We start from the raw sequence: 15,237 nt of genomic DNA on the forward strand, positions 1-15,237 counted from the left end.
GTGGATAATGGCAAGAAACACACCGACTTAAACATGAAATTCTGGAGCACACAAACTCTTGTCTTGTAGAATCTGCTCTAGTGATCTTTTTTTAATTTACAACTTAAAAATATCATTTTGACAGTGTATATGTATTTTAAACTGATTCAACAAAAATGAATTGATAAGCAATTCATAAATGGAAGATAATTCAACATGACTATGAAACAGATTCATATACTGGATCGGACAGAAAATATGAATCATGAATAATCGATGAGCAAACCACACTTATATGAACTCTCCATGTCAAAAGTGTGATTATTGATTGTATTATTATTATCAAGTAATAAAATGAATATCTTTATATGTTTGATCTTTCTAATTTTATATTTCCAGTTAAGAAATCTGCACATTCTTTGCAACATTTCAGTCGGAGCGAACTAAAAAAAACAACCCACACAAAACACGACTAAAACACCAACCTTGAAATACAAGCTGAACCTGATGAAACACTTACCACATGCTGAACACACACACACACACACAAACTCTCTCTCTCTCTCTCTCTCTCTCTCTCACACACACTCTCTCTCTCTCTCACACACACACACACACACACTCACACACACACACACACACACACACACTCTCTCTCTCACGCACACACACACACACTCTCTCTCTCTCTCTCTCTCACACACACTCTCTCTCTCTCTCTCACACACACACACACACACACACTCACACACGCACGCACACACACACACACACACACACACACACACACACACACACACACACACACACAGTATATTTTGTTGTTATATACTGTAATGGTTGGGTTCTGAAGTGATGTACTAGAACCGAACACAGAACACAGGTGTCAGTGGCACTGAATGTCTGAGCGATGGACTGAAGGATTTGTCCTGATTCTCTGAACTGGCTAAATTATGAAAGACCATAGTATCAGTAAGATCTGACGCTATCGGTTCTGCTTTCGGTACTGGAGGGGAAAAAATTTATGTATGATGTATTTTTACTTAATAATGTTATCGTGCACATTTAATCTCAACAAACATTTCTAATGTGCGATCATATTAAGACGTTTGTCCGTGAGATCTGCGAGATCTGTAATGCACGCCGCGGAGGCTGTCAGTCACACACACACACACACACACACACACACACACACACACACACACACACACACACACACAACAAGAACGAGCGCAGCGCACACACACGCATAAGGGGCCGTTCACATATCGCGTCTTTTGCGCGCTCAAGTTCGTTATTTCAAATGTAGGTGCGCGGTATGCACGCTCATAATGGAAGCGACAAAGGAACAGCTGATAGCTGTATGTGGATTTTTTAATTAATTTAGTAACAGAGCTACTGCGAGCAGTTTTTAGTGCTGCAAATCCTTTGCTGAAATTTCTGCGTCTTCATGGAGAGAGCAGGTCATGGTTGCTTAGCAACGGCAGACTCCTCAGGAGCGCAAGTGCCCGAAGGATTTGGGGAAAAAGATCATAAAGCGGCGTGCCTAGAGTTTTTAGACGCGATATGTGAACGGCCCCTTACAGTTTGAAAACTCCTGCTTGATACAAAGAGTGACGATGGTGGAGACCATGTGGTTATACTTCACTAGAGTGGATGCAGAGGTTGTCATAAGTGCAACACAATTTTTCATGTAAGGGCAGAAACACAAGCAATCTGTCAAAGCATCTTTCAAAAGTGCATTATGTGCAGACAGAGAAATGCAGAGTAACACAACACAAAGTACCGACAGGAATACCGTTAAAGTACCGGACCGTTAAGCAGTATCGGTAAGAGTAGTAATACCGTTAAAACCTTAAAGGGACAATAAGTAACTTTTTAGGTATTTTATTATCTAAAATCAATATTTTTATTCATAAATATGCCCTCAATGGTGTACAAATACCTATGCCAATGTTTAAACTAATCCTCGTAAATGAAGAATTTATTATCTTTATATACATGGGACGGGTAGGTCGACGGAGGCTTCCATGTAGTTCCGCCATCTTGCAAAACTATAATAGCAGAGAGGGACAAAAAGTACTAAGCCAACGCGTTTCCACAGCGCGTTTTCGGTCAGAGCCAGAAACGCAGGTGCAGAGCAGTGAGAGGCGCTTGAAACTGCACCGGCAAGTTTAAAAGTCTGGATTGCATTCTTATTATGGACCATACATATGCCGCGCCACAGGAGAAGAAAACATCGTCGCCAAAACAGTCAAAAATAGAACGTAAAAGGAAACGTGAGCGTAGATTACAGAAAACAAGAGTTAATGTCGGGGAAGCTTTTTCTAGGTGGAAAGAGCTAATGCTGGATAAAGATTTCAAAAGAGACGCTGAAGTGGCCAGTTTTCTTCTCGACAGGTAAGTCAGTGTTACAGTCTATATTATAATATTTTTTTATATCTAACAATGCATATAATTCAGAAAATATAACGAATAAATTAGACATAACTACTAATTACAATATTTCATGTTTTCCACAGTCAGTAATTCATACTGTAACATTCGTTTGTTAGTTGTCATGTTGCAGTTTGTTTGAAATAACACACCTGTTCACCTGAAGGAAAACTCGACGAAGTGCTATTAGAAGACATCCCGTCAAAGCTTTTTGGTATATATCGCCTACCGTAGATGCAACGCGCATTTGAAAAAGCGAGGCGCTGGAGAGCAAAATTAGTTTGAATGCAAAATACAATTTCACCACTAGATGGGAGTAATTCCTGCTTAGTGTCCCTTTAACGATACCCATCCCTAGACACGAGCTGTTCTAACATCTGTATCTGTGCAGTTCTGTCATAAACACAGATTACAAAACATCACGAGAGGGCAGTCGGGTTTACCATCGACTGGAAATGTATTTTTGGTTCTTTTCTTCTTCTTCAGAGTATCAGTTCAGGCACCGCTACCGTTTTAGAAGTATTGATTTGGCACCGCTATCTTAAAAAACCCAATCGATACACAACCCTACTTACAGTCTTCACATACTAACTGTAATGAGAAACTTTCTGTACTTTTAGCATTAAAAAAAAAAATCAAAAAGGAGGACATCCCCAAAATATGGTTAATTAGGCACACACACACGCACACTCTCTCTCTCTCACACACACACACACACGCAAGAACGTCTCAGATGTTTCTATGGAGACGTTTTGTCAGATTTAGTTCACATCTGGAGACAAATATATCCCAAAAGTACAGCTAGTCAGTCCCACACACACACACACACACACACTCACACACATTCTCTCTCTCTCACACACACACATACACACACACACACTCTCTCTCACACACTCACACGCTCCACTTACCTGCAGATAAACACAGCCTAACTAAACTAATCTAAACACAGTTGAAGAGGAATCTGAGACGTGTTGGTTTTGACCTTATGTATGATTGCATGTCTTCATATTGTGTCAGTGATGTAACGTTATCAGAACTCCCAACATTCTGAGGTCATCAGCTTCATCTTCAGTCTCTGAGTTCACAAACTCTGACAGAACAGAGCACTCTTTCAGTCGCTGATTTAATTCAGCATCACAGAATTATTTCAGATTTACTAGTGATTTATGAGTGAAAAACGTTTCAAATTAAAAAACCTTCCACTAGTTTTTTAATCAACAGGGTTATTATCGTTAACTAAAACTATTAAAAACACTTTAGGTTATTCAAATAAAGCTGATATCAAATAAAATATTAAATTAAAAAACACTTCAAATAACTAACACTACAAATATTGCCTTGCAACTTAACTGAACTAAGTTTAAGTAGAAAAACTAACGTTACTAACTGGAAACAACAACCAATATTGAAATATATATATATAATAATCTATTTAAATGAAAACTGAAATAATTCAAAATAATGATAAAAACTATAAATCATATAGTGCACTTAACATTAAATATAGAGTAAGTGAACTCGATTTCTGATCTCTGAATATCAATGTCCCACAATGCACTGCGGTCCGCATGAGCATCAGTGTGATGAAGGAAGCTGCAGTAACATGCGCTGTGTCAAACCTTACCACGTTTTTAAACTAACCTGGATTAAAAATGCAAATGAAGTGTTAGAGATGATAAACGGGCGGTGGTGTGTTTTACTGCCCCTGTGTGCTAGCGTTATGAGGGGTGTAGTGTGCAGGGTGCGAGGCGTCCGTTCGGGACACACAGTACTCACAGGTTGTCTGAATGGCTGTGTAGGGGCAGTGGGCGGAGCTTCCATGCTTCTCTGCCGCGACGAGGCAAAGCTCTTCCTGCGAGCACGAGCGTGCTCTGAAACACAGAGAGAGAGAGAGATAATTATTCACTTACAGTCCACACACACACACACACACACACACACACAGGGCTGCTGTCAGTGTTTTGTCTTGTTTGGTGGTGATTCATCCCTCAGGACAGCAAACCTTACATTCCTGCTGCTATAAATACACACACGCGGCCTCCATCTCTGCATCGCTCTCTCTTCAGTCCCACAGATTCAGAATCACAGAGGATTTACCAAACACAGTTCTCCATCTCCACCCGCTCACTCACACGTCAAAGATCCTCCACATTCACATTCCTCTCAGATTCACTCACAGTACGTGACACTCAGATCCAGAATCATTTCAGTGTCAATCACTGCTCGATCTGCTCTCATTAGGCCACACCCACCGATCAGTCAGTCCCCGCCCACTCACTCAGACTCCACCCACTCCGCACTGTCTCTTCAAGCATCTGAATGTAAACCAACAGATATCATGATACTGTTCCTGCTGATTAAACACAGTATGTTAAGACAATTCAAGTTCAAAACCTTCAAGATACAGAGAGGAATAAAAGTTCTGCTGTATGTAAGTGTAACTGAAGTGGAGAAACCAACTTTTAAAGATATGGATTGGAATTTAAATCTACAAATAGATAAAGTGCAATAAACCAATCACTCGCTCAATTGATCAACCGCTGGAGCAGCTCTGTCAGTCGTTATGCTGCAATAATAACGAGTCTAATAAAGAAAGATGTGATGTAACAGTATTCAGTGTAACTGTAAGCTGTCAGTCACCACACACACACACACACACACACACACACACACACACACACACAGTGTTTTGAGTGTGTGGTGTTCATAAGCTTATCTAAAGAACTTTTATAAGAACTGACATCTTCTACTCTCAGGCTGTTTTGCTTCTTATTATCCATTTCATGGGTTTTAAATATTTATTTGCACATTTAAATTCAGCTGGGAGATGTAAATGACTAATAACTCCTCTCAGCATAACATCTTAGAGCTGCGCTGTGTTTAACATTCGTTTCTGTGTCCACGAGCTCTGTTAAATGACTTCTGCTCTTAATCACATGCCATGAAGACTCCAGCCGTGTTTTTCTCTCGGTCAGATGCTCAACACAAACACGTATCCCAGAATGCCTCAGTGTTTTCTCTTGTGGACGATCACCACTTCACCTGACCGTTCTCAGCGCGCTCCATTAAAGGCTAGAGACCACTCTCTGTGTGTCATTTCTCTGTCAGATCTTAACTCCTGAAGCTGAAGCGTTCAGGAAACCTGTGAGGAAAGAGTCATCAGCGCTAATGCTAATGCTAGTCGTAAGAAACAGCACTGTGTAGCCAGGGCTCTAGAGGGTGACCTAGTTTCTCAGTGGTGTCACTAAAACACAAAAATCAGATTAGTTTAGATCTGTTTAAACGGTGCTTGATCTGTGCAGATTTCTCTCCTGATTCAGACCAGAACACTTTTTCACTGGAGGAAGTGTTATTATGGATTATAGACTCTATGTGTGTGAGTTAAAATCATCTTAATGCTGGATGTGTTTCAGGTTTTGTCTTCTCCAGATGTTCACTGATGGACTGGAGTGCTGTGGATTATTGGGATGTTTTTATCAGACTCTCATTCTGACGGCACCCATTCACTGCAGAGCATCCACTGATGAGACACTGATGCAGTGCTACATTTCTACAAACCTGATGAAGAAACACACTCATCTTCATGTTCCACACATGTTTTTAGAAATCCTAAGCTGTCCATTTATTCTTTTTATCCGGATTTATGAACAGCGGTAATCAAATAAAGGCGTTAGGAAATTCAGTTCATTTCCTTTTTTCAAATACTTAATTACTTTCATTTTTAAAATGTGACTTTAATAAATAGATTTATTTTTAATATTACTAATTGAGACGCAGACGTCTTATTTCAATAGCCATCGTTTAGCTTTTTAATATTCACAGACGTGATTTGCTAGAATGTACTTTAATCAGAATTTGTCAAATGCTATTATTATGAGTTAAATCATAATGTGTTTGTATGACAGCATGTTACTGTTGCTCGTGAGTGCTGATGAGATTAATGAAGGACTGTTGATCATGTATTGATTACACGTATGATCTGAGAACACGCGTGACTCCCAGTGATGGACGAGGTTCCTCTCGCACTCCTTCTGTTCCTCTGTTTCCTGAAGTTCTGCTCTGAACTCCAGGTCTTTGTTTGGTCGTCATGGAAACTGCCTCCGTTTCAGCAGAAAAGACACACGGAGCTCAGCGCTCGCACAACACACACACACACACACACACACACACACACAACCGCAGAAGGACTTTAATTAGTCAGAAAACCGGATCGTAAATTACACTTTCAATTCGCCCGGGTCGCTCGAAACACACACACACACACACAAACACACCCACGCACGCCCAACGCCATCCTGGATGCTAATGCAATGTCAGGCTGAAGTGTGTGTGTGTGTGTGTGCGTGTGTGTGTGTGGGTGGGAATCGCTGAGAGCATGGCTGATACAGATATCACACACACACACACACACACACACGCTTGAGGAAGGGTCTCTGTGTGTGGGCGAGTTCAACAGCAGCATCTCACCGGAGAGAAACCCATCATCATCTTCATCATCTTCATCATCCACACAAGCTTCATTACCTCTCGTTACACACCTGTCGTTAATTCCTCACCTGCACGATCTGCTCCAGGAGGAGGTTATTACTAGGGATGGGCATTCGATTAAATTTTCTTAGTCGATCGTCGGGAGAATTAACGATCGACTATCGATTAATCATTAATATTTTTATAATATAATTAATTATTTAATTTTTACAATAAAAAAATGCAATGAATACAAAAATACAGCGTGTTTTTCCTCGGTGAGACCTTTATTACAAGATCAACTTGTGGCAGACAGTTAAACTACGTTCAGGCAAACCGAACATATATCCGCGTGCATATGCAGTGCTCTAAAGCAGCGGAACCTGCAGCTGCTAGCAGGCGTTCTTAACCCTTTCGAGTCGATTAACGCATATATGCGTTTTGAGTCTGAATAAAGTGCTTCATTCTTTTTTCTGAGGAAATCCATTTCTCAAATCATCAACCACATCACATCTTTGTGGGGTGAATTATGTCTTAGTCCTCTCATCACGAAGCAAACAGTAAAATAAAATAAAAACTTGAAGAACAGTCTCGCTGCCTTTTCTTCTGTGTGGGCGTATTCAAGCCGCGCGCTTCAGTTTGAATCTGAATAGCGCGTTCAGCGCGGGGGCGTGGTCACATTAAATATAATGAAGGAAGATATGAAAAACAGACATTGCGTTGTTTTCATATGGATTACTTTATCTCAGAATATTTGTTTTTCGGAAGCACTTGTTTAGTTTAAAAGTAGACATTCCAGGCTTTCTATAGATATCTCTCTCATGTCTCTTCGTTGAGTATTCACGGAGTTACGGTTCATTTTAATGAAATGTTTGTACATGACGATCAGCGGAGACAAAGACTGTAGACAGCGCACGTGGTTTGTTATCTTTATTTTATAAGTGCACAAAGGTTTTTTGTTATTATGTCTGTATCCAAAAAAAACTAGACCCTTTACAGATTCGATTGATGTATTGCTCTTATCTGTACGATAAAAACTGAGTGTGTAATTTATCAGGGGTTATCAGGAGAAAATGACTCAAAACGCATATATGCGTTAATCGACTCGAAAGGGTTAAAGCCTCATGAAAATTTGCCGGGATGCATAGGTACATCATTTGAGTCGTGGCCGTGTTGTACTTAAACACGGCATCGCAATGTTTGCATAGTTCGCTTTTTAAATCAAAATGGTCCCACGCCACACTTCGCCATGACATCTTCATGATTATTCTTTGAAATCAAAACGGAAGATCACAGATAACCGAGTAGGGTGTCAAATATTGCCCCATGGTGGTAAAATATTTAATTGCTGCCACACAGTGAAATTCATTTAATTGCTTGAAGACTCGCACTACGCAACGCAACCTGCATTAGATTAAAAAAAATGCTTTAGATTAATCGATAACAAATTAACATGATCGAGGAAAATCTTAACGATCAATTATCGATCGTCGATTAATCATGCCCATCCCTAGTTATTACCGCTGACTACAACAACTGATAGAAACTCCTCATATTACAATATTACTGCTGCTACATTAAACATGACGCCTTGGAAACAAACTAGAAAAAGGAACTAAAACTATTATAATAAAATATAAATATTGAATGGAAAACTAACATAAATTAGAAATACACTGTATAACTTAAAGCACTAAATTAACCGGAAAATGTCAATAAATAAACCGAAACTGAACTAAAATTAAGACTAAAATAAAAATATAAATTAAACATAATGTTTAAAATAATAATAAAAATGACAGAGCCCCAGAAAAACTACTTAAAAGTAAATGAAAATGTACTGACACTGAAACAAATACTAAAAAGCTGATTGGAAATATTTCTTTAGGGATGCACCGGTTGACCAGACATAAATCAGAACCGGACGGTTTTTGCTTAAAATACGCGATCAGCAATCAGTTTTTTGGTCTTTTTTCGGACGATTTTCCCAGAAGTGCGCCCGCGTCCACACACTTCATTGTAATCATTCGCTGTCATGTCGTTTGTGTGGAAGTATTTCTAACTCTGTGCGCGGGACACGGACAGCTGATCAGCGCTGGAACTGTTACACGTCTGAGGCACAGACAGGAAGTGAACAGATGTTGGTGTCCTGACGCACAAATAAGAGTCTTTCCTGCGCACTGTGCAGTTACTGCTGTTCATTTCAGATGGTTATGGTTATTGTTATCAATAGCTAAAAGGCAGTTTGGCCTATTAAAACCCAAATAAACATCCGGTTTGTGCACACTTTCCTCCTTTCTTGTTTGTTGCTTAAAGATAAAAAAAAAAATTGGAAATAGGTATCGGCCATGAAAAATCATGATCGTGCATCCCTTATATCAATTAAAATTATAATAATAGTATATAAATACTGCACTAAAATAAAACTGTTTCCACAGAACACAAGTAAATCATCAGACACTATAAACGTATCAGAAAAATACTTTGCAAGCAACACTTTCCTTTATTTAAGCCAGTAAATACAACGCATTATTAAAGTATTCCTCAATGTAGCATCTTTTGAAAGTGTTATGTATGCTAAACAATGTCATATGTAACCAGGAATCTGAATATACTATTATATATCATAATGCATAATAACTGTAATAAAATGCATTACAATGTTCGTTATAAATATAATACTTTAGACAAAGGTTTGAAGTGTTTCCAGTTCTTTCAAGTGAATAATACTTTGAATGGTGTGCTTTATGAAGTCTTCTGATAGTGTTTAGTGTGAGAAACATTAATATTTCTGCATCTGTCAGTGCATTCAAGCTGTACAGAGTTTAAGAGAAATCTCCTCCACTGAAGCTCTCGCAGGAAAACTGAACGTTTAGGATCCAGTGTTTGTTTACGGGCCTCTAGCTTTTGATACTTGATTCAGTGAATAATATCATAATATCATAATCTCACACAAAGCATCTTCAGAAGACGTTGGATATAGTGCGCGAGATGCATGGAGTGATGGCAGTAGATGAAGTAAGGAAAGCTGACGACTGATCTGGAGTCAGTAAAGATCATATCTGAATAATATATCAGTGATGTGTGTGTATCTCTGCTGGAGGAGAACACATCACATTCATCTCTGAGAGCTGTGTTTGAGATCGGGCTTTACTGTACTCCTCACACACTGTCTGCTGCTTCACACACACACACACACACACACACACACACTCATCCATCATGAGCTGGCGTTAATTACCACTGTACGCACGACAACGCCTGCATCATACATCTCATATTTTTGAATTATAATATGTATTTTTGCACAAGAACAATTCAGTTTAATGCATTATATACTCTAAATTAAATAAATACATTTCATTCTATACATTTTTGCATAATATTTTGTACTATAAGAATTCTATTTAACACATTACAACAGATGAAAAAATTCATCCAATTAAAATAATTTTGGGGTAATGATTCACATCTATATATTTTTAACTTGAGCCAAGACAAGTATATATTCATAAAAATACATTTTTGCATTACATATTACACTATAAGAATTTAATTTAATGCATTATATACTCTCCAATAAAATTAAATTACCTGTATTATATTTTTGCAATATACACACACACACACACACACACTCAAGGGCCGCTTTATAAGGTGCACCTGTTCAGTTGCTTGCTAACACAAATAGCTAATCAGCCAATCACACGGCAGCAGCTCAGAGCATCTAGGCGTTTAGATGAGGTGAAGACCTGCTGAAGTTCAGAGCGAGCGTCAGAATGAGGAAGAAAGAGGATTTAAGAGACTGTGAACGTGGAATGGTTGATCAGACGGACTGCTCTGAGTATTTCAGAAACTGCTGATCTACTGGGATTCTCACACACATCCATCTCTAGGGTTCACAGAGAATGGTCCGAAAAAGAGGAAATATCCAGCTGGTGGCAGTTGTGTGGACGGAAATGCCTTGTTGATGTCACAGGTCAGAGGAGAAAGGGCAGACTGGTTAGAGATGATAGAAAGACAACAGTAACTCAAATAAACACTCGTTAAAACCAAGATACACACAACACACTGAACCCTGACACAGATGATCTACAGCAGAAGAAGAGCGTCTCTGAACTAGGACCGTGCGATTAATCGAAATCGAAATAAAATCGCGATTTGAGTGTGCGCGATTCCTAAATCGCCTTATAGCACGATTTTCGGCAGCCCTGACCTGCTGCAGTATGTTATCTGAACCAATCAGGATGCAGCACACCTTGTGAGTTTGCATTACATTGTATTATAACTTATATTGTAACTTGCAGTAAATTGAATTCTTTGCATATTTTTGCACTACACAATATATTTCTGCATTAAAATGATTTGCATTATATTTTCCACTATAATACAACTTAATGCATGACATATTTTGCAGGAAATGTAGTTTCTTTGCATTAAATATTATACAACATTTGCAGACTATGAGATATATTTTTTTAAAGCGTGATATACTTTACAGTACATTTTTAATTACTTGCATTAAATATTTATTTGCACTATAAGAATTAAATGTAATTACATAATTTGCAGTAAATGTAACTTTTTGCATCACAGAGACCTGGCATAAAAATAAATAAATAAATGTGATAATACGTGCCTCATCAGACTGACCTTATCCAATAATAAATAAATATTGTCTAATACTGATGCGCTCAGTGATATACTGCACACCCACACTAATGCACTGCTCAGATATCATTTATCATCCCAGCAGTGCACTACAGTCCACAGCAGCATTAAACCACAACATCAAGAGAGTGTGTGTGTGTGTGTGTGTGTGTGTGTGTGTGTGTGTGTGTGTGCGCTACTGCAGCACTGCAATCAAATAAAAGTGGAAGAAATTCACTCAGTATCACCAACACTCGAACCTCACTGTACACAGCATTCCTCAACCCTCTGACGCTCTCAGCATCAATCCCACAATCCCCCAGGAGCCGGACGCTCACAGGGAACGCCTGGAAGACCGTGAAGTCAGTCCTCACCAGCACAAAACACATGACCAGAGTATTACAGACCATAACATCACCCAGACTGACCCTAGCAACCACAGCAGACACCTCTCACATTTCCCACATCTGAAGGTTTCATTCAATTTATGTCTGCAATTACAGCGCTCTCATTAATCATAAGAATGTTTAACACATTACACAATATCTAACCCACGGCAGAAAACGTCAAAAAATAAATAAAGTGTGCAGATTCTGTGTGGGCCGATGGAAAACTGTTTTCGGCAGAGATCCACCTGATACAGTAGCTCTGATGGGAATTAAAGACTCGCAAATACAGTATGCATAACAATTACCTTCTCAATACATACAGCACACTGCATATCATGTGTATTAAATAGCATGTGAAACAGTAAGCATACTTTAATGAAATAGCATGTTGAATAATATGTAGTATGCATACCATCTGTTTTTTCTGAAATACTGTGTGCTATTTTAATAAAATAGTATGTAAAACAGCATGCAGTATACATATTAACTATATTTCTGACTACACATGATACGCTGCGCACCGATTTTAGAAAATGAAATAGAATGCACAGCTACATTGTTGTCACATGATTTTTTTGCATTATGTTGGGTGCACATCCTCCAGTTATGATCACAGATGCGCTTTCAAATTTAAATCCATTTTTTGTGAAAAAAAAAGGTTCAACTTTTGTCAGTCTGATCCAATAACCAAATGAAAATCACATCATTATGATTTCAGTTAGTCACAGTAGAGATGTAAGGTCAAGGGCATCGTGGCATTCAGCAGTTCTTGCAGTGTGCACGATATGTAAACTACACATTTCAGCAAATCTAAGTGTATCACGTTACTCAAGGAGTCCGAGTGTGCAGAACCAGCACATGCACTACAGCCCGAGATCATGTGCGGGGCAGGAGTGTGTTCGGCGGGGCTGTAGGGGGCAGCACTGAGCGCACTGGATGGGACACAGAACAATTTACTGTGCAATGATAACACACTACTAAGTGTTATCTACTTTAACACTGCTGCTGCGGGTTGATCCACCGCAATCACGTGATATCCAGCTACTGGAATGCGAATTTTGACAGAGGAGCCCCGCCAAAAAACGTGCATTTGATCCTAGGGACGCGATTTTTAACTGGGGCGCGATCAGGCTAGTTTTGAGTAACGTTAACGATTGGGTGGGATTTGTTGTGAGAACCTGGCAACCCCCGACACTACTGTACATGAGGACACCGCATACATCTGTCTCTATTCACTTCAACCGTCAATTTTGAACGAGTTAGCCTCAAAGTGTGGAGTGACGTGAACAACAGTTTAGTTTGCGAGTTCTGACTTACCGGAGGGAGAGACCGGAGGCGGCGGGCCTCAGCGCGTCTCTGTCCAGTGATTAGCGTCGAGATGTTCAGCGCGTGTCATTCTCTCTGGCCTCAGATCAGTTCTGTCAAACTGTCAGATCACTGTGTCCTCGCGCGAGCCAGTGATGCGGTCATGTGCGGTGCTCTTCATCACTGGCTGATCAGAAACTGCAGATTCTTCCCGCTTTAATTAATATCTCGGCGCACGGTCAGAGCGCTGCTGTGTGCCGCTCCGCGTCCTGCAGCGGCTGATCCTCTGTCTTCAGTCCGGCTGTCGCTGCACTCTGCTCGGCCCGCGCTCGCTCGAGTCTCCGCCGCTCCGCTGCCGTTTCCAGGGTAACGCGCAGATTCCCGCCGGCGCTCATCGTTCGCTCCGCGGCGGGCTCGTCATGTCGCCGAAGTGCGAGCGATCACTCGCGACATTCATCCCGTTACTCCATCGGAAAACAAATGCGATATTCAATTCCGCGCGACGGTTAGATGCGAGCCAGGGATGCTCCTGCGTGGGCGGACCGCGAGCGCTTCATCCTCCTCATCTTCATCTCACACTGACTGCAGCCCTACAGCGCGCGTCTGACAGACTGACTGGAGATCTGCTACTACCTTCACACGCACTCCCGCGCGCGCGAACACACCTCTAATAACGGCCACGCAGTGTTTAAATGGAAACGTCTTTAAAAGATTTTAAACTTCAGCAAGTGACAGAATGTAACCGTCAGTCTGGGTGAGCGGTGGGCGTGGCGCGCTTCCTACAGACACAGCGGGTTCGATTCTAGCGCTGGAAGATATCTTTTTTTTTTTTTAATGATCAGTAAAATAAACTGTGTGTCATTAGATATTAGTGACTGATTAACAGCTTCAACGTGTGTACTGCTGGAACCAAGGTCGTTCAGGAATAAAACAGTTATTTTACTCTTTAAAACAAAAGATTTTATGAGCTAACTTAACTGTCTAGTCCCATCCAGTGAATGCTTCGCGTTACACATGTCAGCAAATATTTTGAATCAGTAAAGAAAAATGGAAAATTATCATTTGGGAATGATTTCATACAGGTGTTGTTGTTGTTTTGTTGTTGTTGTTGTTGTTTTTTAATTCAGAACAGAATCTATCAAAGTTGTGAACAACACACTCGCACCAGAGAGGAGCCGCACTCGGGTACCACACCCCCACTCAGAGCGCCGCGCTCGCGATGGTTCGGTCCGCTGCCGGGCTACACAACACAGCATGGAACAATCCAAACCGCGCTCGGGGGGTTTGTGAGCTGGCTCGTGGTACAACGACTTACAGTTTCCATGACAACACAAGCCTTCAATCTGTGGATGGCCGTCCTCCATATTAAATAAGAACGAGTATAAAGCAAAAGGAAAAATAAAGAGAGAGAGAGAGAAAGATGGTCGGCCAAAGTGCTTTCGCCCCCCCAGCCATCGCTTAACACACAGCTACAGCAATCTGTAATTATTGTCATGGTTACCAGCAGAAAGGCGTGTGGTGTGTGTGTGTGTGTGTGTGTGTGTGTGTGTGTGTGTTTTAGCACCTCAAATACAATCACATATATCTGTGTTAAACAAACAGCATTCAAAATCGTATACAGTAACACTACGTGTGTAAATGTAGCATATGTATATGTAAATATGTGTTTAAGAATGAATATGAATATATGAAGATGTAAATACTTGACACCAGGAGCTCCTGCTGTGCACGAACACATTACGTGCACAGGTATATTACAGAAACGGACAAAATCAACACACTGTCAGAACTAAACATGAACCCTTTTATAATGTATACAAATAACTTTAGAGATGTGTCAAGGTTTACTTTTAGATTATTAGAATATTAAATTAACAGAGACATTTGCTTACTACCTTCAATGAATAATCACTAAAAGACCCATCGTTCACATCAACGATATTTAAAAAAATAACTATAAAGATATATGCCTGTTGACAACAAGAAAGATAGGTATAACGATAAA

General features: G+C 40.1%; 1 protein-coding gene across 3 annotated transcripts in view; it reads right to left on the reverse strand.

Annotated features, from left to right (window-relative positions):
* syngap1a (synaptic Ras GTPase activating protein 1a) overlaps window positions 1-15,237 on the reverse strand; it is a 43,114-nt gene that overhangs the window by 14,093 nt on the left and 13,784 nt on the right. For 2 of the 3 annotated variants that reach the window (XM_052532708.1, XM_052532709.1), the window contains exon 4: window positions 4,198-4,292. In XM_052532708.1, coding sequence (XP_052388668.1) covers window positions 4,198-4,292 — 95 coding nt within the window. Of the gene's footprint in view, window positions 1-4,197; window positions 4,293-13,244; window positions 13,513-15,237 lie in introns of those variants that run through there. The other variant, XM_052532710.1, reaches the window with a different exon arrangement.

Source organism: Carassius gibelio, chromosome A19 (genome assembly GCF_023724105.1).
Source record: "Carassius gibelio isolate Cgi1373 ecotype wild population from Czech Republic chromosome A19, carGib1.2-hapl.c, whole genome shotgun sequence".
NCBI lineage: Eukaryota > Metazoa > Chordata > Actinopteri > Cypriniformes > Cyprinidae > Carassius > Carassius gibelio.